The sequence below is a fragment of the Stigmatopora nigra genome, chromosome 17 (genome assembly GCF_051989575.1).
Source record: "Stigmatopora nigra isolate UIUO_SnigA chromosome 17, RoL_Snig_1.1, whole genome shotgun sequence".
Classification (NCBI taxonomy): domain Eukaryota; kingdom Metazoa; phylum Chordata; class Actinopteri; order Syngnathiformes; family Syngnathidae; genus Stigmatopora; species Stigmatopora nigra.
In genome coordinates, this window is record NC_135524.1 from 6,704,037 (window position 1) to 6,728,911 (window position 24,875).

The 24,875-nt window shown below is 41.5% G+C and overlaps 2 protein-coding genes across 2 annotated transcripts; both read right to left on the reverse strand.

The window, feature by feature from the left end:
* Nucleotides 1-229: 229 nt before the first annotated feature.
* ogdhb (oxoglutarate dehydrogenase b) lies at nucleotides 230-9,004 on the reverse strand. Its single transcript, XM_077737868.1, has 24 exons — nucleotides 8,819-9,004; nucleotides 8,528-8,579; nucleotides 8,269-8,450; nucleotides 7,429-7,578; nucleotides 7,253-7,346; nucleotides 5,531-5,646; nucleotides 5,312-5,466; nucleotides 5,056-5,202; nucleotides 4,895-4,985; nucleotides 4,639-4,818; nucleotides 4,436-4,564; nucleotides 4,170-4,349; nucleotides 3,951-4,103; nucleotides 3,646-3,748; nucleotides 3,436-3,564; nucleotides 2,975-3,125; nucleotides 2,766-2,893; nucleotides 2,482-2,660; nucleotides 2,334-2,405; nucleotides 2,141-2,266; nucleotides 1,855-1,927; nucleotides 1,492-1,655; nucleotides 929-1,083; nucleotides 230-710 (listed from the first exon to the last, which is right to left on the reverse strand). The coding sequence occupies exons 1-24, from the start codon at nucleotides 8,903-8,905 to the stop codon at nucleotides 599-601; spliced, it is 3,108 nt and encodes a 1,035-aa protein (XP_077593994.1). The 5' UTR covers nucleotides 8,906-9,004; the 3' UTR covers nucleotides 230-598.
* A 1,636-nt stretch (nucleotides 9,005-10,640) lies between these two features.
* Nucleotides 10,641-23,929, reverse strand: camk2b2 (calcium/calmodulin-dependent protein kinase (CaM kinase) II beta 2). Its single transcript, XM_077736785.1, has 20 exons — nucleotides 23,719-23,929; nucleotides 22,600-22,694; nucleotides 21,594-21,653; nucleotides 21,446-21,500; nucleotides 20,771-20,836; nucleotides 18,448-18,520; nucleotides 17,777-17,963; nucleotides 17,624-17,718; nucleotides 17,436-17,558; nucleotides 17,268-17,351; nucleotides 17,151-17,193; nucleotides 16,187-16,249; nucleotides 15,083-15,120; nucleotides 13,804-13,875; nucleotides 13,441-13,485; nucleotides 13,224-13,272; nucleotides 12,613-12,688; nucleotides 12,323-12,417; nucleotides 11,786-12,022; nucleotides 10,641-11,705 (listed from the first exon to the last, which is right to left on the reverse strand). The coding sequence occupies exons 1-19, from the start codon at nucleotides 23,778-23,780 to the stop codon at nucleotides 11,787-11,789; spliced, it is 1,617 nt and encodes a 538-aa protein (XP_077592911.1). The 5' UTR covers nucleotides 23,781-23,929; the 3' UTR covers nucleotides 10,641-11,705; nucleotide 11,786.
* Between the last annotated feature and the right edge of the window lie 946 nt (nucleotides 23,930-24,875).

The following is a 24,875-nucleotide window of genomic DNA, read 5'->3' on the forward strand; positions in this document are numbered from 1 at the left end:
AGTGTTTTATGTCTTTGTGTTATCTTTTTAAATTGTATTTCTCAATAGCAACCAATGAGTTGTGGAGTTTAACCATTTTCTGTTTGTCTTTTTGTTTTGTATTTTTGTTGCTACGGTACTTGGTTGATGGGCATCAACTTGCTTTATGCTGCCCTCTTCTGCCTACAATTAAAATAGCCCCCATCTGACCAGCTCAGGAATCCTTACAGGATTTAAAAGGCGTGTCAAGTGACATTTATAGATCATATTTATTTGGGTGATGCCAAGTCCACAACATCCAAAATAAATAGCTGACATTCACTTGTCTTCACATTGAAAACATAATATGTGTTTGTTTGATGCATGGCAAAATGATCGATGAGGTATTCTAAAACATTGGTATAGAAGACAATAAAATCCCTGAGAAATGAAGTTAAAAAATTAAAAATTAATTTACTTTTTATGGAACACCAACCATTAGAAAATATATGCAAATTTATTTTAGCCTGCCTATAGCACTTCACATTATGTGTTAGCTTGAACCTACTTCATTGGGTTATTTAGCAGGTTCACAGCAATGTGACGGCACCTTCTGATTGTTGAAAGTCATTGGATGAGGTCAACGGTGGTTTTCCAGGTCAAAGGTGCAGTCGAGGAGGCGTTGCAGCTCCGTCAGGTGAGTTTGCTTGTTTCCCGTCGCCGGGGCAGCTGCGGGATCGCGCCCGGCATACCTGAAACACAACCAACAGTGAGTGGTTCAAATTAGCCAGATAGATATTCCTCATTCTCAATAGCAGGCAATGCTTTAAATACTGTGACATTTAAAAAAAAAAAGAGTGTATTTGATGGTTTGTAATCCGAAGCAGAAGCTCCACTGAACCCCTGGGAACAATTTACTGAACCAAGGTTAAGAACCACTGCATTAGATAATGGGGTGGAGATGCCTTACCAAATTGGTCGTGAATGGCCAACGGTGGTCTGCATGCGCGGCTTAATGTAGTCGTAATATCCCTGATTCTTGTGCTCTTCCTGACACCAGACCAAGTCCGCCTGGGAGTAGCGCTCCATTTCAGTTCGCACCAGATCAAATGGGAATGGAGAAAGCTGCAGCAAAAAGTCAAATGTTTAGAACGCAACTAAATCAGGAGATGGTGAAAGATCATAACAAACTTTGACCTCCATTGAGGGGCAAAATGAACAAGTACTAACTATAGTACTTGCTTAGCCAATGTTGCTTAAAACGAACTAACCCTTGCAGTATTTGGATGCCTATCTTTATCAATGGGAATAAATGAGTTAATTACTACTATGCAATTTAGTAAAAAAAATAACATTCTTATTCATTCCTTTTTCTAAATTATATACAATAATAAAGTGTCATTATAATTAAGATAACTAAATGTTGCTTGAAAGTATCGTAAATAAAACACTTTCTTATGGAATCAATATTAAATAACTGATTAGTACTTTTCCTTTTTGGCACCCCCTCCCCAAACAAATTAATATATGTACCTGCTCCACACGGACCAATGCCACGACGGCGTCCAGATCCCGCCTGGCACGCTCGCGGCGCAGTTCGTAGAACATTTTTCCAGTGCAGAATACAAGCCGCTTCACGTCGCTGGGCCGGGCGGACGCCGGACCCTCGTCGGGTATCACACGCTGAAAGTGGGTTCCTGTCATTTACAGAAGACCAAACCGTTTGAAAATTGAATGATAATTGAGCAATTTAGAGCTTGTACTTACTAAGAGTACATGAATAAAAAATCAAAACGAGGAATAATAATGTAATATTTTCTCTTAACTTTTTCAGTACCACTGTCAACAATAGACGTCCATCAATCACACAATGTGTTGTAAAATTGTACTACTCACCTGATAACATAAGGTCAAAACTGGATCGAGCCTCTGGGTGGCGTAAAAGCGACTTTGGCGTGAATACAATCAGCTGTTGTGAGAAAAGAAGACTTTTAGGGTAACGTTTACAAAGATATCAAATGCAGGGGCCGAGTTTGGCAGGGTGGAAGGGTGTGACTGCACTAAAGCCTGGGCCTGCGCCCTTGGCATGGTTGAAGGGGAGGAGCTAAGACACACACAAGGTAATGGACAAAGCTATAACAACATTTTTATAACTCTCTGCCTAACACGTGTGGACACTGACCGGTTTTCTGAAGGGTAACAGGATCTGTCGGCGAAGAACGTGGAAATAGTTTGCAGGTGTGGAGCAGTTGACAACAATCCAGTTGCAATCATACAGCTGCTGAACGGCAAACTCACCATGCTGCTTCTGCGAAAGTCGAGCAAAAATGACAATTGAGATTCGCCAAAGCCAGCAAGCGTTGACACAAACTCACCGGAAGCACGTCGGGGTCGTCGTTGCACATCTGGAGAAATCTTTCGGGGCGGGCCGACGAATGCTCGGGACCCTGACGACCAACGTTAGGAATCATGTTACGGAAAGTATATGGGAGTATATAAACAAAACGCTCAGTAGCAACTTACCATTCCCTCCATGCCGTGAGGGAGCAGCAACACGATGCCGTCCTGCCGTACCCACTTGGCTTGACCCGAGCTGACGAACTGGTCAATGATGCACTGAGCCGTGTTGTGGAAGTCTCCGAACTGAGCCTCCCATAGAACCAACGCGTCGGGGCTGGCCATAGCAAAGCCTAATTCAAAACCTGAGTACATGCAGGAGGATAAATAAAAGCGCAGATTGAGGTCTATGAGTAAGATTGAGAATTTAGGGTCTGAGGGTTTGAAACAGAAGCTCAACCCTCACTCACCTAGGACCCCGTATTCCGACAGCGAGCTGTTGCAGACGGTGTAAGTGGCCTGGTCGCTGGAGATGTGGTTCATCGGGATGCAAATCTTCTTGTCCACGTTTTGGTCGTGAAGAACGTGATGGCGATGGCTGTTACGTCAAGAAAGCAATGAGATGGTGACGGGAGGAAATTATGCAAGAATTGTATCGCTGTTTTGTTTGTGCATTGACCTGAAAGTCCCCCTCTCTACATCCTGACCACTCAAACGAACGTGGATGCCTTGTTTGAGCAGAGAGCCCAACGCCATGTATTCGCCCAGTGACCAGTCGCACACGCGCTGATTCACCATGTCTGCTCGGCCTTTGAGTATGCGGCTTAGCCCTGAAATGACTCACTAATTGAATCAAACCTGGAACTTTAAAAGGGTAAATAATAGATATAAACAAGATAATATTGTGGCCTACATGGGCCAAAATGTAATGCATGGGGTCAAGTTTTTTTGAATGACCAAAAATAGTAACTTGGCCAATAAAGGGTTAAGACCTAAAACCACTCCAACTTAAACTCAGGCCTGTTACATGACATCTTGAAATACACCAAGACTATTCTAATCACTTCAAAACTCAAACTTCCAACCCAGCCTGAACTGAATGACAAAGGACTCCTGAAAATGAAGAGCGGAGGCGAGTACCTGAGTGGATGGTGAAGTCTTCCATGGGGACGGAGGCGGCCACCTTTCCAATATGGCAAAGCTCATCCTCCGAAAGGCCAGTGGATGGACAGCTCATGGTTTTAGGGCGTCCATCCTCAGTGAAGAAATCTAGCAACACATTGGAGACCTTTATAAATGAAACAACATCAACAATGATATTGCATGCGTAGTGGTCAGTTGGTCTTCTACCACGCCATGGTGAGTCCAGCCAGTGTTTAATGTGCAAAATCTTCTCATCTTTAGAGCGAGCGTAGGCCTTCTCACACATGTTGTCGTATTTGGCCACTTCCTCCTAAGACACAAAGACAATTTGGTAGATTTGTCAAAAAATCCAAAATTATCCAGCATCTGTTTTTTTTCTTCTGTTGAATGGTTTTTGCGATTTAACTAAAATTGTGATCCAACCAAGCACAGTAGTATACCATCAATGCCTGCAGTTCAATGTGTGCCCTATGAATGCCCCTGAAATATGCAAATATAAGTCAAATGTTTACCTGGTACTCCTGCATGGTTACCACTTTTTCTTCAATAAGGCTCTGTGCAAACTTCTGCAAGACACTCTTTTGCTTTTTGATCTGCTTGTACATCAGCGGTTGCGTGAACATTGGCTCGTCCATCTCGTTGTGGCCGTTCCGCCGGTAGCATACCTGAAAGTGCGCTTGCATTTTGAAACCCACGAGAAGGAAAACTATTGGCAAACAAAGGTCACCTACCAGGTCCACCACCACATCTTTGTGGAATGTGTTCCGCCATTCCGCCGCTACGTTGCACACGTACATGACGGCCTCGGGGTCGTCGGCGTTGACGTGGAAGATGGGTGCGTTAACCACGCGAGCCACGTCGGTGGGATACGGGGACGAGCGGGCCATCCTGGGATCCGTGGTGAAGCCAATCTGTCCTCAAACACGCTTATCAGCTGACGACTTCCCAAAGCTCCCAGTAAATGTGAAAGGTCGGAGGCCGGGTCAGAATCTGGCACCTGGTTGTTGACCACCACATGCACGGTGCCGTGTGTCGTGTAGGACGGCAGGTCGGACAGGTGGAAGGTCTCGTAGACGATACCCTGACCGGCGAATGCGGCGTCGCCGTGAATAAGGATGGACATCACCTAGGGGAAAAAGTTCACAACATAGCATTGGTGTGTGATTGGACGGCAATGACCGCTCGCAAGACCGAACCCACCTTCTTGCCTTCCACATCCCCGCTGTAGAACTGCTCGGCTTTCGTCTTACCCTGGACCACGGGGTCCACGGCCTCCAGGTGGGACGGGTTGGCCACGAGTGACAACTTGACCATCTTTTTGGTGATTTGATTCATTCTCCTTTGGAAGCTTCCCAGGTGGTATTTGACGTCTCCGGAACCCTGAGCGTAGGGGGCAGATTTGGCGTGTTTGGTGACGCCATCCTCATGGGCACGCTTGATGACGTTGACCTTAGACCTCGTCTGTCGCCTCCAGTTTTGGATCAAACTGGCAGAAGATCTGGTCCAGTTCCTTGCGGATGACGTTGGCTAGAACGTTTAGCCTCCCTCTGGAGCCAAATGTGTGTAAAACACCACATGAAGAACAACTGAAGAACTTTCTTCAAATTCCTTCAAAACCTGTGTGGCATTCCCATGATGACGCTTTCCACGCCACTCGCGCTCGACTTGTCGATGATGGCCTTCAGGGCTGGGATGAGTGACTCGCATCCTTCTAAGCCGAAACGTTTCTCTGATGACCACTTTCTTTGGAGGAACTCCTCAAACCTGTCAAGAGATGGAGAAGTCACATCCAGTCATGCAGCCTTAATCACAACAGAGTCTAAAATCATCTCATATTTTTTTGACAAAATTGCTTCCAAGGATCTCAGTTCACCTTGTGGATTGGATCATCCTGTTCAACATGATCCGCTTCTCCTCTGCACTAAACTTCAGGATTCCCGGGGTCTCAAATTTCTGTCGGATCCACTGGCACTGCTGTACATCGTTGATGAACATATACTCCACTCCGATGTGCTGGCAATATGACTCCTAAACCACAGTGAGGTTCGTAACTTGGCATTACAGTGCAGGAGCCCAATGTTGGTGTTTTTACCTCCAGACGTCGAATGATCTCTCTGAGCGTTAAAGCGCCCTCGTTGCCGCCAATGAATGTGGTTTTGGGAAGGTGGAAAATCTTGTCCAAGTCGGTATGATCCAGACCGGGAGAACCTGTAGGTGGTGTCCAGATTCATTACAATGCAAATGGCATCCACTCATGTACAGATCACAGAAGATATCAAGTAAAGTCGGGTACCTGACAATTTCACATCTTCAGCCACCTTCACATTTACCAAGTGATCCCCGCGGCCAATAGCCAATAAAATTTCTCTCTAACAAGACTAAACGGTCCATTAGAGAGGGCCGTCAATACTCATTGCACCTTGGCCCTGTTCACATTAGTTCAAGCACTGTCTCAAAGTACTAATTGCACCACATTATTTTTAGTACTCCTGTTACTGGGGATAATTTTATTGCTGTATAGATATCGGTGCACTATAACACAGGAATGCTTCTGTTTGTTGGTCTTCTGGCTTGAGGCTACCTAGTGTTTATCACTACACATGTGCATTGACATTAAAAAATGCACAGCCACCAAGAAGAGATTGCAGGGGAGGAAGAGGCCAGCTTTTGATGATCTGTAAGTCAACTAGTGTTTTTAAAATGTACATTAGACTTTCAACCCTGTTTCTTCTGCTCCACCCATCCTTCTCATCACATGACTAAATGTACTTCATCCTAGCAGGTGCTGATAAGCAACCTATGGACCCGATGCTGACTAGGCAAAATGTACTAAAAAAGTTAGGGGTGGATCATGACGAAGATCAGACCTTTTGCAAATGCAAGACCCAAACACATTGAAAACGTGTTATCCTTGATTCTGTTTCATCAATCCAAAGACTATAACTGCTACTGTAGACTACTTTTTAAACCTGTAGTTCAACCGGAATTTCAATTGTTCAACTAAGTCACACCATGGAAATATTTTGTGCTCATCATCTTATTGTGTTTTTGTTATTGTTCGCATGGAAAACAGAGGCTTTGTGTCCATGGTAATACATTCTAAATGTAAATGTTACAGACTCGCAAAAACGATCATACTAAACAAGCTTGTTTCACTTAATGTTAGTAATAATTACCTGCTGTGAAAGGATAATGAAGGATTGTGATGAGTACAAATTATATTCAAGGCATATAATTAGTGAGATAGTCTGAGTTTAAAAACAGCTACCCTGTTTTTGTGTTTATCGGTTTCATTACGATTGCATTATTTTGCAACCTGATAATTTACCAATACTGCAAACTTATGAATGGAGATTAGAGACTCTTCACTGTGTGCTCCAATTATTTTTTGGCACTAAATATACATTCCCTTACCGCAATGAGCAATATCTGATTCACAAAGTTTTTAGAAAATATATGCATAGTAGTTTAATTTATTTTGGTATTCAATATGACTTACTACCCGGCCTGATACAAAGCGGGAATTTGGCAACCAGTTTTACTGGTTTGGTGAAACCTTTAGGAGGGAGTCAATTATTGGTCTTTTTGTAGTGAGGGATGGTCACATTTTTCTTTTTCTAGATCTAGAATAGTTCTTCCTACCCTGATATTTTAGTGCCATATCAGTATTGATACTAATACTAGTAAAACTGCAATTGCATCTTGCGTATAATAAAAAGTGCATGGATCTGCCGCTTTTAATGGCGAGTAACATTTGTAATTGTTGCCCAGCCCTAATGGCTTGATTATTGTCCAAAATAAACGGATCCCTCACCAACTTTTTGGAAACCGATGTTACAAGGGGAGTCATCAAAGTCCACACAGCTGATTTCCAGAGGGTCTAACTTGGCAATGTGATGTCCTCGAACCTGTAACGACACTTCCCATTCTAGCAAAGCTAACGACGACTCCTTCCATGAGTCTTGTTTTTACTACTGTGACGCGCCGTACCTGGTAAGTGCGTATAAGCGTGTGGACCGCCAGATGATCTCCCACCATTTTTTCCACATCGGTCCCCATAGTGGGCAGAAGATTCGACGGCTGGAGAGGCGTCGGGGTACGGAGGGCCATGTGGCTTTTACGGAATACTGCGTCCCATGACTGCAACGGACAAAAAACAGCACTGGACTTAACTTGACAGCAAATCTTCCCACATATAAAATTTCTATGTTTGTTTCACTTTCTGCACATTGCACGACTCACTTTAAAACTGCAGAAATTCACACAACACGGCACGGCATGTTTGAATTTTGCCAAAACAGGTTTTCATTTCTGTTGATTTTCAATAACAAAATATTTACATTTTTCAAAATGCTGTATGGTTTAGCCAAAATTTCTTCACTGTATATTTTCATTAATCCTATTCATTTTCAATGGCACATTCAACTGCCATTCACTCATAGATTCATTGGTGGTTATAATTTGAACAAATATGCCTAGAAACCCCCAAAATTAAAATGAAGTGATTCAAAATGTATAACAAATAACCTACTAATGCCCCAAAAGCATCATAAAGTGAGCAACAATTTAAAAAAAATACTCATAAATGCACCAAAACCAATGGAAGTAATTATAGTAAAATTAACAAAGAGCTGACTCACAATTAAATCATTGCCATCAACAAATATACAAATATCCTATTCATATGCAATCAGAGGACATGCTATACAAATTGAAATGATATTGACTGCATTAGACGTAATTTGTCCCTCACGTTAGAAATGGATTGGAAGCTTATCCTCGTCAATGGCCGTTAATGAGTTCAAGGAATGCTGTTGGAGTAGTTTTTACCTTGTGCACGCGGGAGGGCTCCTCCAACCACGTCAAGTACATCTCCTCCATGTAGGTTGCATTGGCTCCATTGAGTATGGTTCTCCGGAGTGGCATGCGAGCAGAGATCCGTGAGACGGCTGTCAGGGGTCGCAACCCGGCCGCCGCCAAGATCATCAAGTGATGCATCAGTGAAAAGGATGCTGCCAATCAAATGGGATAAAATATCACTCAGAAAGCCAAAGTTTGTCTGTCCTTCTTAACTGAAAGTGTCACCAACCACAGTGGCCCGGGCGCCAGATCCAACTCGTACCATCATTTTGTGCAGCCTGCTTAAATAAATCAAGTGCATTCACATCATGCACCCCCCAAAAATAAGTACATACATTTCCATTGTTCAAAAGTTTTATGTAGTTTCTTGTTTTTATATTGGTTTCAATTTAATGCAAAATTTTAAAATCATAACGCTCTGTTTTCCCTAACTTTCTTTGTTCAATAAAAATGGCAAAGAAATAAAAGATGTAGCAATGTAACAAGAGGCTATTTTGAATTACGAGCGTGTAGTACTTACCTGTGCGTGTCTGTGTGAATCCCGAGGCGTCCCGTGCTTGAGTGCGATTGCGCACGTCTCACGGCGGTTTGACTGTGACGTCACCATTGAAGACGCTCGCTTTTTTATAAGTCAATGGTCAAGCATTATGTCGTCAATTCATGACATGACTTTAGAACACTTCTACGTCTTTTCTCCTTTCTTGAATTTTCACCCATTTGCCTGAATTTGCAATTTACAAAAAAATGCACACATTAGACATTAGAGGCGGACCTAAAAATAGTATTTCTTAAAAATATATACTAAATATAGAACATTAAATTGAGCACTTCAGCTAAACAATTTAACATTCTAAAGAAAAATCTTAATGTTTTTTTTAATTTTATTTTTTTCTTTAAAATACACATCTTTATTAAGTGTATTTACTACACCCCCTTAACAAAACAGTCCAGTTTTGCATTTCTCCCTGATAGTCACTGCATTTTCCATGATGTTGTCATGATGTGTCAATTCATGAAGTAATTATATCATATTTTTACATGCTAGGTATCACAATTAACATGATAGTATCATGTAATGAACAAGATAATGATCATGTTTATACTTGATGCTATAATGTAGAAACGCCATCACTATAATGTAAAAATGTACCGGATTGTTTTGTATTGAAGAGGAATGTCCTTTTTAAAAAAAATTAAAATTGTTCATAAATTAACATTTGAATCTTTGACTGTGGTTGACAACTATAGTTTCCCATTTGAAGTGCAAAGGCCTACTAATCTCAAATGTATTGGATGTAATGAAATAATTTTCAATTACAACAAAAGAACGATTGTTAACCATATAACTGGACTGTAATTGCCATAACAAATGCGACAAAGTCAGTTTACAAAGATGCAAAACCAAAACCAGACGTCGTGTCTGTCTCCCTTGACTTCCTCCTCTAGTCGCCAGGTCATACATTGTTACTTTATTGATTAAATCATAGCACAAGTTGATATTAGTAGTCATATTTTCTTTTACAAGTCACTCCTGTTCATCCTCAGTTACAAAACGCGTAGCATATATAATAGCTGCTTTTGTTCATGTATGTGTGTACAAACGTACATAGTATCACATATGCCCACAGTTAAAACCAGATACACTATTATAGTATATATTATGTCACTATTATATAACAAAAGTCAGGAGAAAGGTGGTGGTGGCGGTGGTGGGGGGGGGGGGGGGGTGTAAAGTTGTAATATTTCGGGAATTCAACAAATATAATTAAATGTGGCTATGCTTTTGAGCAAAAACAGGAAAATAAGACCCTGACAGTGAAAAAAAAATGGACATTTGACTTTTGGTTCGACTGGCACATTTGCTGCATCGACGCTCTCCTTAGGATTTGAGCGGTATTACAATAACATTATTTCCCATCTTATGAAAATAAATTTCTACTTTTGAGTAGTTACGACAATGCTTGTCAAGGCAATTAATTACTGTAGAGTATTCAATTATTTTACAATAGGATAATTGGCAAAATAGTGTGGCTTTTACGTTAAGGGCAACAAAATATGCATTAAAGATCATGATAAGAAGCATCCATATGTTAAAATGGATTTGATAATATTGTGATTGTTTTAAATTTGTATATTTTGACAACACTGCCACAAATCTTCAAAATAATTGATCCAACAAAGAGAAAAATGTATGTTTAACCCACTTTCAGTGTAGTATTCACAAAAAAATGTGCTGGGGTAGTAAATAAAAGAAGAAACCTATCATATATTAGAACACACCAACTCTTGGGCCGCCATTGACACAGTCAACAGCAGTTGAAGAGTTAAAAAAAAACAAAGTATTGTGGTAATATATTACTTGTAATTGGTCTTTTTCCATGTTCTTCATGCACACAAACGGCTACAAAGTCCACCGAGAAGCAAAAAGTTCAGCAGCAGTTTCTGAAAAGATGACAAACATGACAACTTCATGCACGAGAAACACTCCAACGCCGCTGTGCCGACGCCACACAGGGCAGAGGTTGCCGTGCAGGAGAAGGAGGAAGAACAGTCATGCGGCGAGCAGAAAGTAGAAAGAGAGGTCGGTCGGAAACACCAGAGATACCTTGTACAGGGTGGCTGACGTCATGTTGGATGTAGCAAGTCTGCAGTTATCTCATTGGATGCCAATAATGGCATAAGATGTACAATCTATTTTGGCTAGGAATAAATGTTTATTTCCCCATCCTGGTTAAAATATATTGGCAGTCTTGCCCTGTCAATGGCAGGTGAACTAGAGCTGACCCAATGAATTGATTACTCGATTAGCAAATAGATTGTGTGTTTTTGAGATTCAATATACTGGAGAAGGGAGTCACTCGCCTGAGTTTGTGGTGGGCAGGTGGGGGCTCCATTCCGGCTTGTGCTGATTGTGAGTATGAATGGTCATCTGATTCTCCGTGTGCCCAACAGCTGACTGGCGACCAGTCTAGGGTGTGCCAGAAGTCAGCTGGGATAGGCACTAGAAAGGCCTGCAAACCTTAGGAGAATGCGCTGTACGGAAGATTAATGAATCAATAAGCATTGTTGACCTCAGATAAACTGAAACTCTAAAACAAAATTTTGTTTCCATTTTTTAAGGGCTGGGCTAAGAGCAACTGTTATTTTTTATCTAATTGTTTTTGTCTATGTAAGAAAAATTTAAAAGTAAATATTCTCATATTAATGGTCACTTTTCCACATCCAATATGGAGTCGACATATGAAAGGTATCTCTGGTAAAAAGCACAAGAGCACCATCGAGAAGCGTCAACATCAATGAGTCCCCTAAGGGACATTGGGGGCACCACAGGCAAGCGAAGGAGAGGGGACAAAGTGGGACGTCAAATTCGGTTCTGTGGCGTCCTGCCCGGCCGTCCTGAAGCGGGGCTGAGAGAAATAAAAAAAAATAGAATGGACTTGGCATCAAGCACGTTAGTGGCCGGTTGCCGGAATGTGGGCGTGGGTACCTCAGGCCCGCAGAGGTGCAGCATGAGCTCCGGAGCAGTGAAAGTGGATGTTTTGCCAGCGTCCGTCGCGACGCTGCCACACCCTGGTCTCTTCCGATTGGCTGGAGTGGGGGCAACCGCCTGCGTCGACGAACTGTGTCAGGCGGATGTAGGCCATGCACGCCGCGTCTTCGCCCATCATGTGAACGTGTGGGTTGAGGATGGTGGTGTGGATGGGCTTATTGTTCTTCGACAGCACTGCATGCAAACAAGCGGCACTAATGTTTACACGAACATTAGACTGTTGTCATCCTGGCTACATTCATTTTATCTCATCAATTAGCTCATCAGCTGCCATTGCTAATTAAATTCATTGAGGAATTGCAAGATTAGATTACTCGAGAAATCAGATTCAAATCATAATCATCAGACTTCATCAACTGATCGCAAAGTCATTTGACAGATTATAATGACCAAATTTGTGACTCTGAAGGATTAGCATTCAGAGTCAGTTCGCCCATTTTAAATCAATCCTTTGGTTCAAAGTTTGGTTCTTACGGTTGTCAAAGTAGAAGCGGTGGAAGTCCATCCCTTCCACTAAGTTTCCCAAACCTTCAGGTTTGAAGGACGTCAGGCCAGGGTCACAAATCTTCCTGCGAGTGCACAAAAAAAGCAATCAAGGAAATCCCATTAAACTAAATTGCTGAAAATAGAAAATAAAACATCCCAAATGCCAGCCTCCATTTCCTTTTTAATCTCGAGAGTACAAATACATTTACGCGTCCATCACATTAATGCGCTAATGGCGCGCCAATCCGCCGGTGGTCTGTCCCTCCCCCACAACTCACGCATAGGCCTCAAAATCGCCATTGTTGACAGCTTCAATCAGCTGCTCAGTGATCTTGATAATCTCCTGTTTGCGAGCTGCAAAAGCACAAGAAAATAACCTTTTTGCAGGTGTCTGTTACATAGATACTCCATTGACGATGATACACATCTGATCAATTTGAACAGAGAGGGGCTGGCAGCAAGTCTGTTGTCATTGATGGCTGTCAATGGGTCAAAAGTGAATTCCCAGATCACTCCGTTAATTCTGTGGTAATACGTTTTGGTTGTCATCCAAAATAAGGACCACAAATGGAGATTATTTTGCAGTTCCTAGTTGAAAATCAATAGGAGCGAATGGAAAAATTTCTGGGGAGTTAAATGTGTCAATGTCAACAAATTGGGCATTGAAAATGTATGGGAATGTTTTTGGTTTATAGTAACCTTAGTGCACATTTATTTTGTGAAGCTTTGATCTATGAAATATGTGAAATCAAAACTTAAGTAGAAGTAGCATTTCAGAATGGGAGCCAATAATTTGACAAGCAAGTGACACGAAACAGCACTAAAATAGATTGGAAGTGAACATATCTACAGGTTTTGTTTTCTTCCACTGGTTTGTTTGACCACTTACCTTTTACATCTTCATCCTCGGTCGTTGTGTTGCTGCTGTCTGACGATTCCTGCAAATGACACATGTTATCGATGCATGACGACTTAACACGGCCGGTGACATGCAACGACAACTAGAATGAAGTTTCCCTGCAACATCACATGACTGAGCGACTCCACATAATCCGAAAAAAAAACAAAGTTTTAAAAAACAACGACGCGGCAGGATGAAGCGGTACCTTTTTCCCGTCTACCGGATTATGGATTACGGTAGTCTGAGGCTCCTGGGGGAACAATAATGGGGAAGAGGGAAAAGAAAATGAAGATGACGAGGAGCGCGGAATGTCGGAATGGGTCAGGAAGAGATGGCAACGTCTGATAAAATAGGAAAATAATTCAAAAATATTCAAGATGCTGTCTTGGCAATGCGGTCAAATTCTCCAAAATGCATTAAATAGAAAATAAACGTGTATCGTATACTATAATAGTAGGTGTTGTGGTAGTAATAGAAGAATGACATTCCTACTGAACACACCCATTGACGGTAAGAGACGTTGTATCCATTTGGACGTCTATCACCGTCAATGGGTTTTGGGTCATACCAGTGCAGCAGACGTCACAGAGTTGTTGACTTTGGTGTTTATGTTGTTGTTGTTCCTGCTGCTGCTGTTGCTCTGCAGGAAACACAAAAGATCGGGAAAGTGCTTCTGCGAGGCACATTGGGAAATCACACCAACAATGGCCGTCATGATCAATTGACTCATTTTTCACTATTGTAATTCCCCATTTTTGGAGATATTACTGACCTCAAAATCCTGTTTTTAACCTTTGAATAATGTTTCTCTTTTTTACATTTGGAAAATTGGTATGCTTGACAAAGAATAAAAAAATCCACACTGAGTCCAAGTGTTGTGACTTGCATAAAATCCATTAAAACATGGCATTCCAGTATTTGTGTGTGTGTGTGCGCATTGGTGACGTAACATTAGATTAATCATCTGGACGCAAATAATCTGAGATTAGCACTACTCTCCCAAGGTTGGCTGGTGGGCCCGTGCAAGGGGAGTACGAGGTAGGGCGGGGGCTATTTTTGGATGTGTTTGTGGGGGTGGGGGCACCATGAAAGAAGGAATCAAGACAGAAAAAGGATTTGAAGAAGGTTAATAATGAAAGGAGGTGGCACAATTCCCAAGAGGATTAAGAAAAGTGTGTCACACTAAAAGGAAACCAAATTCAACATAAAATTGGAGCTGTTCTCCGGGCCAGGCGATATGGCCTAAAAATAAAATGCGACGACTTTTTGGAAGAAAAAAAAACATTTATACGATTTTTTTGGACCCCCTATACTTTATAAAAAGACAATAACAACAAAATACAGAGAAGGGAATTCATTAGCTTCCATCGACTTCAATGGCATTGAACCTTGAGCCAGTCTGGTTATTTGATTAATTAATATAGATAGCGCCCTATAAAGGGTTGAAGGTCAAAAGTTAAACAAGTGCCCTATAAAAGAAGACCATAAAAGGTCAGATTTAGATTTGAGTTTTTTTTTATTTAACATATCCTATTTATCACATTGGCTGTCATAGCGCTGAATGACATACCAAATGGCCTCAAGATGTCCCATTTAGTTTACCCAGTTAACCGTATGTGAAAAATGCATGCAAGACAATTGAAAATAGCAACATATGAACACTACTTGTTACATTTAAAATTTGTGGTAAGTCAGTTTGGCATCTTTTGATATAAAATGGCCCAGATTGTTACAGATTTCTTTTTATATCGCACAGCACTCGTTCATTCACAACCACCCTCTCACTTCAAATGGATCGTATGTCCATTCGTGATAAGCTCATTCAAATTTGGGTGCGCAGGACTTACCTTGACCTCGACCTTCTTGTTGAGGAGACTCTTGGCCGCTGCGGAGAGGCAGAAAGACACGCCCTCAGTGGGGACCGTGCACATGGTGCACCCTAGTCGCAACTCAAGTGTCCGTCCCGCCACAACGGTGGCACTCTTAAGTACAAAACACCAGCCCGCCCTTTTGTACAAAAAAAACTCTGCCTCCCGAATTTTGTCCCTCCCATTAAGCATGCACAGGAAAGATGGTGGCCTCACATGGCATCACATGTCACATCAGCGCCAGGATCAGAGGGAAGTTATTTGCTGCATAATCCACAAAAGTGGCACCGGCCGCACATTCAGATTACATCATGGGTGTATCCAAACGGATGCCTTCAAAATCTAGGGAGGCCCATGACAGCCAACATCAACTATTTGATGCCTACATTTACATTTAACATGTATACATAAAGAAAAAAAACAAAGAACACAGTAAGTACCCCAAAGTATTATTGCTAAAAAATACTCGATATAGAACGTGAAATTATACTTATAACTATTAATGTATTTGTGCATTTGCCATTTAAATGTGTATTTATTATATTACATTTTGTAATGATGAAAATTGTATGTACATATTTTCAATTCTATATTGATTTCAATTTTTTAATTACATTTAATATTAAATATCAAAATATCATGTGAGACTTTATCACCATTTTTATGTATTTCCATTTTGTGCAGTTCAAACTTCATTTGTTTCAATATATATATTTCATATTAAAGATTTTATTTAATTTTGTACCACACTGAGTGAATTTGTTTAAACAAAAAGGCACATCGTCAACAGTTTTTTCAGTGCCACGAAAGCTGAAAAAAGGAGCCGCTAATCCTCTAAACTTTTCAAACCCATCAAAGTGCGCGCCAGATCACACATAATCCGCCAGGCAACAGAGCACACAGCCTAATACTTGCTCTACTTAATACCATTCCCTATGATGACTTCTATTAAGTCACGGATTGCCATTGACGTCTAAGTGATAAACTCATTTAAAGAATTAAATTATTTTTTTAAGAGCCAAATACCTCTCCCTATCAATTGTAACACAACACAACAATATACAACTTTAGTCATCTGCCTACCTTGTTCAGCAATGCCACCTCCGCCTCCACTGACAGACGCCGGTGCTGTCGTCTGGCGACCCACTGAAATGAAAAATGGTGACATTCATCATTAAAAATGTGGAACCATTGCACCGTCGATGGCCCCCGAATGAGTTCATTAATTTCACTTGTCAATCAACATAATCACCCAGAAGAAAATAAGTTGGATATTTGCAGTAAAAAGTATTTGTATTTGGATTTTCCATTTAGAACGAAGTTTCAAATGCATAATATAATGGTGTTCAATATTGTAGGGCAGGGCGCCCTCATTAAAATGTTTCCCCAGTTTTAAGTCATTAGAATAGAATGTTAGTGTTCCACTTTCCTGGCCTGAAGAAGAAAACCCACAGAGAAAGAAAAGTAAGTTTTCATTGTTTGCTTTTCGAACAATACAGCAGCTTGTCTCTTTTTTTCCAGAATATGCTTGTGTAGTCTTTTGTCTGATTAACTTTTCAATGAATTGGACAAGCATCACAAAATATACTGCATTGTCATTTGCATGTTTAGATACAGTGATGAAAATCCATATCCATCATCTCATGTAAGCTGCTTCCCTCTAGTGAAAATAAGAAGAGATACAACTAATGTATTGGATTCATCAGCTGCCAAAAATGGCAATACACGTCCAATTTATTTTGACTTATTCACAGGTAGGGACTGTGATAATTGGTAACAATTATATCAAAAACAGCCATTAATGGCAATAGAAGTTGTATCCATTTTGACTTTGGTTTCCACTCAAAAGGATTGGACATCTATGGCAGGCAAAGTTACCATAAATCATACTACTCCAGTCAAAACAGATTTCACCTCTCACTCCATCAATGAGTAAAGTAGATCCAAAATGAGTTTAAAACAGCTGTCAGAGCTAAAACATTTTTTTGGGAAATTGCAGACCAGTAATTTTAATGTTGAAATAAAGTGCAATCAATTAATCTCTTACCAGAGAAGTTCCTGGACACCAGCATGGTGGTCAAGATGGCACCCTGAGAATGTGGACAAGGTTAGCATTCGTCACGTGCGTGCAGTCAGATTTCTTTTCCCACGGGTGGGTGTTCACCTTGAGCTTCCGGCGGGCGTTAAACTTCTTCAAGCACTCCACCGTCTCCTGCCTGTGCATCATTGACGCCACCGTGGAACGTTGCTGCCCACACACATGTCAGACGTCAACGCTGGAGTCGTCATGAACCGAAATGAGCGAGCTTTGACAGGAGAGCGGCTTACGTACGCAAACCCATGGGTGCTTCAGGGCCTCCTGTGCCGTGATCCTCTTGGCCGGGTGGATGGTCAGCATCTGGTTGATGAGGTTTTTGGCTTCCGGGGTCACCGTGTCCCACTCTGGAGAAGGAAACTGCACACATACGCCAATTTTAGCTGACTGGGAGCGGCCAAACGGCACAAGCGGTGCCGGCTCACGTCATAGGCTCCAGCTTTGATCTGCTGGTAGAGTTTGTGCTGGTCTTCATCCCAGAAGGGAGGGTAGCCGACCAATAGGATGTACAGGATCACACCTGCACATGGAAGTAAAGTCAAGGCTTGTGGTGGAGGCGCCCGTGTTGACACTCTTACCGCAAGCCCAGATGTCCACCGGCTTCCCGTAGGCTTCCTTCCTCAGGACCTCGGGGGACAAATAGCCAGGCGTGCCCGCAAAGCCAAACCAGGCCTGCTGTTCTCCTTGGACCTCGATGGCCAGTCCAAAGTCAGCCAGTTTCACCGCTGCATTCTTGCATTTGCTGGCCAGCAGGAGATTCTCGGGCTGAAGTGCATAAACACATGCTTTTAGAATGACAAAAATGGGAAACGCAAATGCGACACTTGGCTAGATGCTAGTAAACGTCACAACCAGCACTGTTGAAATACATTTTCTAAATTAGGTTAGGGTTGGAAGGGGAGTGAAATATCCTTTTTCCATCCTTATTGAGTCTGATTAGTAATCAGATTCATCAAAATCATGGCAAAATTGTTGACAGTCTAAACATATTTTAATTCCTAATTCATCAAATGAATCTTCTGGCGCCATTGATTATGATAGTCATACACTAATATGACTAATTTTATACCTCTGCTGTGAATGTTTAAACTAGGTTGTCGCTGATATAGATGTCCAGGGCAACCAATATGTTGACATAACACCAAAACCGGGTGGAGAAAAATGCATGGCCATGCGCAGTGGACGATCAATTCTTCACTCACCTGTGGGCGACCAACGTGAATTTGCAATGTGGCGAGCGGAGGCTCACCTTGAGGTCTCGGTGGACCACACCCAACTGATGGCAATGAAGCACCGCCTCCAGGATCTGTTGGATGCAATGGCTGCATGCACACAGCAGGGGAAGCACTGGATTAGTCATGCACGTGCAGGCGTCTTGCTGCATCAGCACGTTCCATGCCATTGACAATGAGAGACGTCCAAACTAGCGGCATCCAATTATTGACAATTGGACGTAATAGGACGTCTCTCAGCATCGTTGGCCCTGAAAGAGTTAATAACCCACTTGCTGATTGAGCGATGCATTGATATTTATTTTAGACACCCTTTTACATTAAAACCCTTATGAAACAAATAAATATTTATCATAAATGTTCCTTTTTACTTTAATTCCATACTATTTTATATTTATTATTTTTGTATAAATAAAGTGGAAAAAATATGCAAAAAAAGTAGAAGTGGGTAAATATGTTTTGACTCCCCTTCAGGTTATGTATTTATTTTCCTGTGTCAAAAGTCTTGGGATAGTTTCTAATTAGACTGAATGGTGACATTTCTCACCAAGAGTGTACATGTGTTTTTGTGTATGTTACCCCCGTTAAACCTTCACGTATCATTCACATGCGTCCTCACGCCTTCTCTTCGACTTGTTTTAAGTGCAGACAACCGGCCCCCAACAACAACAACAAAAAGAAAGACAGCAAAGAGCAGGCACAAACATGAAGGAGGGTGATGGAGGACCTCCAAAGGCACGCAGTATACATATATACATATGTTGAAAATGGAGATGAATGACGCCAACACACCTTGAGATCCCTGTGCACAATGTCGTGTTGGTGAGTGTGTGACACGCTGTCTAGGATCTGATGGATACAATGACTGGAGGGAAGGAAGTAGGAAAGGAAGGAGACAAGACCGCACGGTGAGGGCCAACACGTACACATTCACGCACTCTGAAACAACAAGCCAAATGTAGAGGTACAGGTCAAAACGAGGAGCATCCTTGTGTAATTGTGTTTACTTTTACTACATCTAGGTCACAGGTGTCAAAGTGGCGGCCCGGGGGCCAAATCTGGCTGGCCGCATCATTTTGTGTGGCCTGGAAAAGTAAAGTATAGATCAGGGGTGGGCAAACTTTTGGGTCCGGGGACCATATTGACTTTAAAATTTTGACAGATGGGCCGGGTCAGCCCAAGATACGATGCATATAAAAAAGTGCATCCGTTAACAGTACATATGAAATATAAAAAGAAAAAAGGACTTAAGTATTAACATACTCATCATTAGAGTCAAAAGTATAAAGTACAAAGTAAAGTCAAAAAGAATGTATTAAGAAATGACTTCCGCGTGATGGCGCCATCTTGGGGAAAAATAAATAAATAAAAAAAAACTTGGACAACGTCGGCGGGCCGGATTAAAAACCCTAACGGGCCGTATGTGGCCCGCGGGCCGTAGTTTGCCCATGTCTGGTATAGATGTATATATTAGATTTACTGAGACCTTTGATCTAGGTGCACTACAGTGTACTTGTGTATATGTGTACTACAAGTATGAATATGCATGAAAATATACTACAAGAATATTCATTAATTTCAATCAGTATTGTGAAAAATACAGAGAAGCGCAGCAAAAGTATTCCTTCTTTGTGATAAATAACCCAAGGTTTTTTCAGTATAAGAAATGGTTCATTGCAAAAATAAGAATCACCATTAAGTGCTGGGTTTATAAATTCCAAATATTCCAGTAGATGCTACTTAGGGAGTTCACGCTAATGGGCGTACACATTTTTTGTGTGTGACAAATGTGTCATGGCTCGAGAGTACAGATGGCCTCTTGAGAGAAGCGCACAAGTGACAAACACGCACATACGCGCGCCTAATTTATGCGCAGATGCCGAGGAGAGAAGAGGAAAACGCTCTCGACATTTTGGATATTTAGACCAGAAGTGAATGATCATGCACCATTGATGAGGGTATGATGTCCAATCCATTAGAACTGGGAGGGAAGGAGGCTTAGTCAACTAATCACTGATTACCTTATAGATTAGTTGATTAATCAAATTCAAATAATTGAATTGAGTTTATCACTTGCAGACTTGCCACCCTCCCACTTCAAATGGATTGGACATCTACCATCGTCAACGGCAGACAATGAGCTAATGCACACCAGCAACTGCCAGTTTGTTTTCTGCATATATTTTTTTCCATTGCTGGCAGGCTGCCGGGCCTCCGCAAAGACGATCCAATTGATTGAAGTGCCCCTTTTTGCGGAGGCGGCGGACGGAGTAGGCCGTCCGTCTGGACAACTGCAGAGGCGCAAGTGTGTGAGCATGTCTACACGTGTAGCAGCATTACCTGGCATCTGACTCGCTGTAGTACTCCCTCGCCACAATGTCCTCAAAGAGTTCACCTCCGGTCACACTGACAACACAAATATATCATTAAACAATTGGCTGCCATTGACAATGGTAGGCATACAATCAGTCTTCTGCACAAACAAACAAAATACACAGAAAAAAACCCAAAAAACAAAAAAATACACACAAAAAACACAAACCAAAAAAATACACAGAAAAAAACACAAACAAACAAAAATACACATTTCCATAAAATTAAAGCATACACAAAAATCCATTTAGCAATATAAAAACACAAAGAACACAATGCACAAAGCCAAAAAAAAATACAACACACCATCATTACACACAACGTGCACACAAATCAGCCTGTGCAATAATATAAAAATATGTCCCAACAAAAAAAACACACAAATTCAAACACATTCCATCTACAAATAAAAGCTAACAAACACACACACACACACACACACACACACACAAACACAATTCGAAAAGGGATGCCCCGTAAAGGGGGGAAACCCCGAGCGGGAGCAATGCTGACTGGGGTCGTGTTGCCATGGCGACCGACTCCGGCGCTGCGGGGGAGTCCGCGCTAAAGCGGTAAAGGAGGATGGGGCGGGGCTCTTATATAACGGCGGAAGCGGGGGAAGGGGGGGGCGAAGGAACTCACAGATCAAAAAGGAGGTAGTGAAAGCCCTCCTCCGAGATGCTGTCATGGAGACGGACTGCGCCACAAACACACACAATGCAGTTAAGTCATCATCTCCTATTGACGGCCTCGGACATCGAAACTGTCTGGACCAGCGGCAACTACTGACCGATGTTGGCGTGTTTGAGCAGGCGGCAGATGCGAGCCTCTCGCTCCAGCTTCTGGTGATCTGCGCACAAAGGTTTTGGATTGACGTTAATGCTTTGAGCGTCATTGACGTTGTAAGACGTCCATTTGTGCGAGTCTTAAAAAGTACATTCAGACTCCTTGAATGAGACTTCCAATCCATTAGAAATGGGAGCGGATGAACATCCATTTGTTGCCCACCCTCCCACATCAAATAGATTGGACATGCAGTGCCCTAAATGGCAGCTGATAATCTAACTTGAGGATTTTACCCCTTGTTTCAGATGCAAATCTTCCTCCTAATCAAATTGTTTGAAATTATGATATAAGGCAAATCAAGAAGTTTTTTGATTAGCTAGCCATTGAATACAGTTGAAACATATACATAATGACTGTATAAAGTGTTTTCTAGTAAAAAGAATATTTACTATGTTTTCCTTTGAAAACAGAAAACTATTGATTGCTGATTACCCCCTTAATTTTATTCATGAAAAAAATTGCAAAAGAATAAAAGTTTTAAAAAAAAGAGAAATAGTTAAGTAAAAAAATGATATCCATGGTTTTTTTACTTATTTTAATGAAAAAACAAAACTCTTAACATAAAAAAAAGAATATTTACTGTTCGTTTGATTAATCGTGGCAGCCCTAGTTCATTTGCCATTGACAATGCGAGACATCCAATCCATTATGACTGGGAGTGAACATATTTTCGCAACCAAATAGATTAAATATTCATCTGCATTGGCCAACATTGACCTATGAATGAGACCATAACTACAATATGACCCTCGACAAAAAATATTTTGACATATCTGGTCTAACCTTTATTTGAAAGTCTTTCTTGAACCTTAACTATCTTACTTTAAAAATCCCAATGCTTACTTCAAACCATACTGCATATTCTCAAGATGTATTTTATAAGGCCTACTGTAAAGGCAAATTTACTATCCCTCAACCAGATAGGCTAGCACTCGAAATCCTTCTCTTACCTCTGGCTGACAGTTTCTTGGTGTTAATGATCTTGGCGGCGTACTCTTGGCCTGAGCACACTTTGACGCAGCGGCGCACCACCGAAAAGGCTCCCCTGCGAGCCACATAAAAAGAAAGGTCAGCTTGCGTGGCTGTCCAAAATGGCAGCCCAGGGCGCATCTGGAAATGGTGTTGCGCCTAGAAACGAGGATGCACTGGTAACGCACCACTGGTACGTTGTCTATTGCCCAATTTGAAACCAGCTCACATTTTTGACCACAAGAATTTAGCCGAAATTGTGCAAATGATGGGAAGCATCAATTGAACAATCTATCTGTTTTTGGCTTGCGCTTTGTTGTGACGTTCTAAGACGTAAGCACTCAATGGGCTTACAGCAATTGAAAAGTACCATGTAAAAAGCAATCATGCTGAATCTTTGCCCTCGAAGCCATATTACGCAAGTGAATTCTCTTGATGGTCCTTGAACGCACCACGAGAAGCAACAAGGATGCTGCTTCTCATGGGTTCACTTGAGGTCCCCAACAGATAGGAAAACAAACAAAAAGTGAAATTGATGGATGGATGATCATGTTTGGATGTCATTGACAGTGATGGCCGTCCAATAAATTTTAACTGAGAAGGGGTGGCAGAAAACCAATAAAATTCATAGATGTTTCCAATGGGACTTGGACATGCCAGATCAATTGAATATCACAATAAGCAAATTAATTGACATCCATTTGGAGATTGGTCACCAAAAGTGTGTCAACATCTTTCCAACTGATTAGCTGCCATTGATGGAGAAAGCTGTCCAAATCATTTGAAGTGGGATGGGTGGCCACAAATGAAAAAAGGTTAAGAAATACTCTAAGTATTGTTCGATATCCGGACTAGACTAGATTTTAAATCCATTTTATTTAGGCATGGACATGATCTATTTTGACGGGCCACACAAAATGATGAGGCACCAATTTGACACCCCCCAAATTGTCAGTGTTCATCAATCAACGTATGCATTCATACCAAGATACAGAACAGGCAGAACACTCTGAATACACGTGCGCAAATACCCAGGCGCAAACACCCACGCGCAAAAAAAACGGACATGGTCACTCTCAAGCAAAGGCGCGTGCACCTACTTGCCAAGCTCCTCGTACAGCTGGTACTCGTCGGTGAAGCGCGTGCACGTGGTGACGGCCATGGTGCAGACGAAGGCTCGCGGCTTTGGTTAGTGCCGAGTCCGGTGTGCGGTGGAGCGAACCCAAGACTTGAGGATGCTCAGGCTCCGCCCACCGAAGCGAGGGAGAGAACACGTACGAGCACGCGAATGGGTTTGCGGGCTTTCCCCCTGCTGAAGAGGGAAGACCACAGACGTCATGCTTTTTTTAAATTAACCCTTTAAAAGACATATGACTATTTTGGGGGAGATTTACCCTATTGGCTACCATTGATTGTGATAGATGAACTTGAGTTGAATTTAAATGTTATTGTTTTTACATTGACAAACCTCAAAATAGCCACTTATGTCAACAACCTTCCTCCCATTAGATCACAAAGGACCATTGTCTGCCATTGACAGCAACAGATGTCATATTCATTATGTCTGCAAAAGAGGGAACATTTGTCCGATGCAGCTAAAACGAATTGGACATTTATTGTCATCAATGGCAATGAAACATAAACACACAATGCCAGTCACCCCAATTCAAATGAAATTGATGTCTACTACTGTGAATGACAGTAAATGAGTATTTAAAAAAATCAACTACAATGTCATAAATATTGGCTTTCATGTAGATGAATCAAAGTATCTTAAAAAGATGAGCAACATTAGACGTCCAATCCATTTGGGCCACGAGGGGTTGGCAGCGATCGTTCAATCCAAACTTTGATTTCAGATTTTGTTTTCTTCTCTCCCATTTTATTTCAACTTTCTGGAGTTTTTTTTGTCTTATTGGTGGATTTTTATTTTTTAATTGTTTTTTTTATTTTATTTAAAAAAGGGGAGGGAATACGGATGGAAAACTTTCCTGATGTCGCCCTGTTTTTGTGGTTTTACTAATATTGACAAAAAGGGGGTCTTGCATATAGTACAGTACTTACTTGTATGTATTTTGTCAGAATAATCTTAACCTTATCATCCAAGCTTTTCTAAATAGATGATTTAATCTAATGGTATTCATCACTTCATCACCTTTAAGAATAAGAGGAAAATTTAAGAATCATCATCCACTGTACTTCTAATATGTAATTTAGCAGCATAATACTTTTAGCATAAGTTTGCTCAGTCTAAAAG

What these genes read in the sequence shown, in the direction of transcription:
- ogdhb (XM_077737868.1), bottom strand. Translation starts at nt 8,905, where the DNA reads ATGGTGACGTCACAGTCAAACCGCCGTGAGACGTGCGCAATCGCACTC. An exon ending in AGACTTCACCATCCACTCAG is followed by an intron (nt 3,126 to 3,435) that starts GTACTCGCCTCC and finishes GAGTCATTTCAG; the next exon opens with GGCTAAGCCGCATACTCAAA. An exon ending in GGCCATTCACGACCAATTTG is followed by an intron (nt 711 to 928) that starts GTAAGGCATCTC and finishes GTTGTGTTTCAG; the next exon opens with GTATGCCGGGCGCGATCCCG.
- camk2b2 (XM_077736785.1), bottom strand. Translation starts at nt 23,780, where the DNA reads ATGGCCGTCACCACGTGCACGCGCTTCACCGACGAGTACCAGCTGTAC. An exon ending in CTGTACGAGGAGCTTGGCAA is followed by an intron (nt 22,695 to 23,718) that starts GTAGGTGCACGC and finishes TGTGGCTCGCAG; the next exon opens with GGGAGCCTTTTCGGTGGTGC. An exon ending in TGAAGCACCCATGGGTTTGC is followed by an intron (nt 17,352 to 17,435) that starts GTACGTAAGCCG and finishes GTGTGTGGGCAG; the next exon opens with CAACGTTCCACGGTGGCGTC.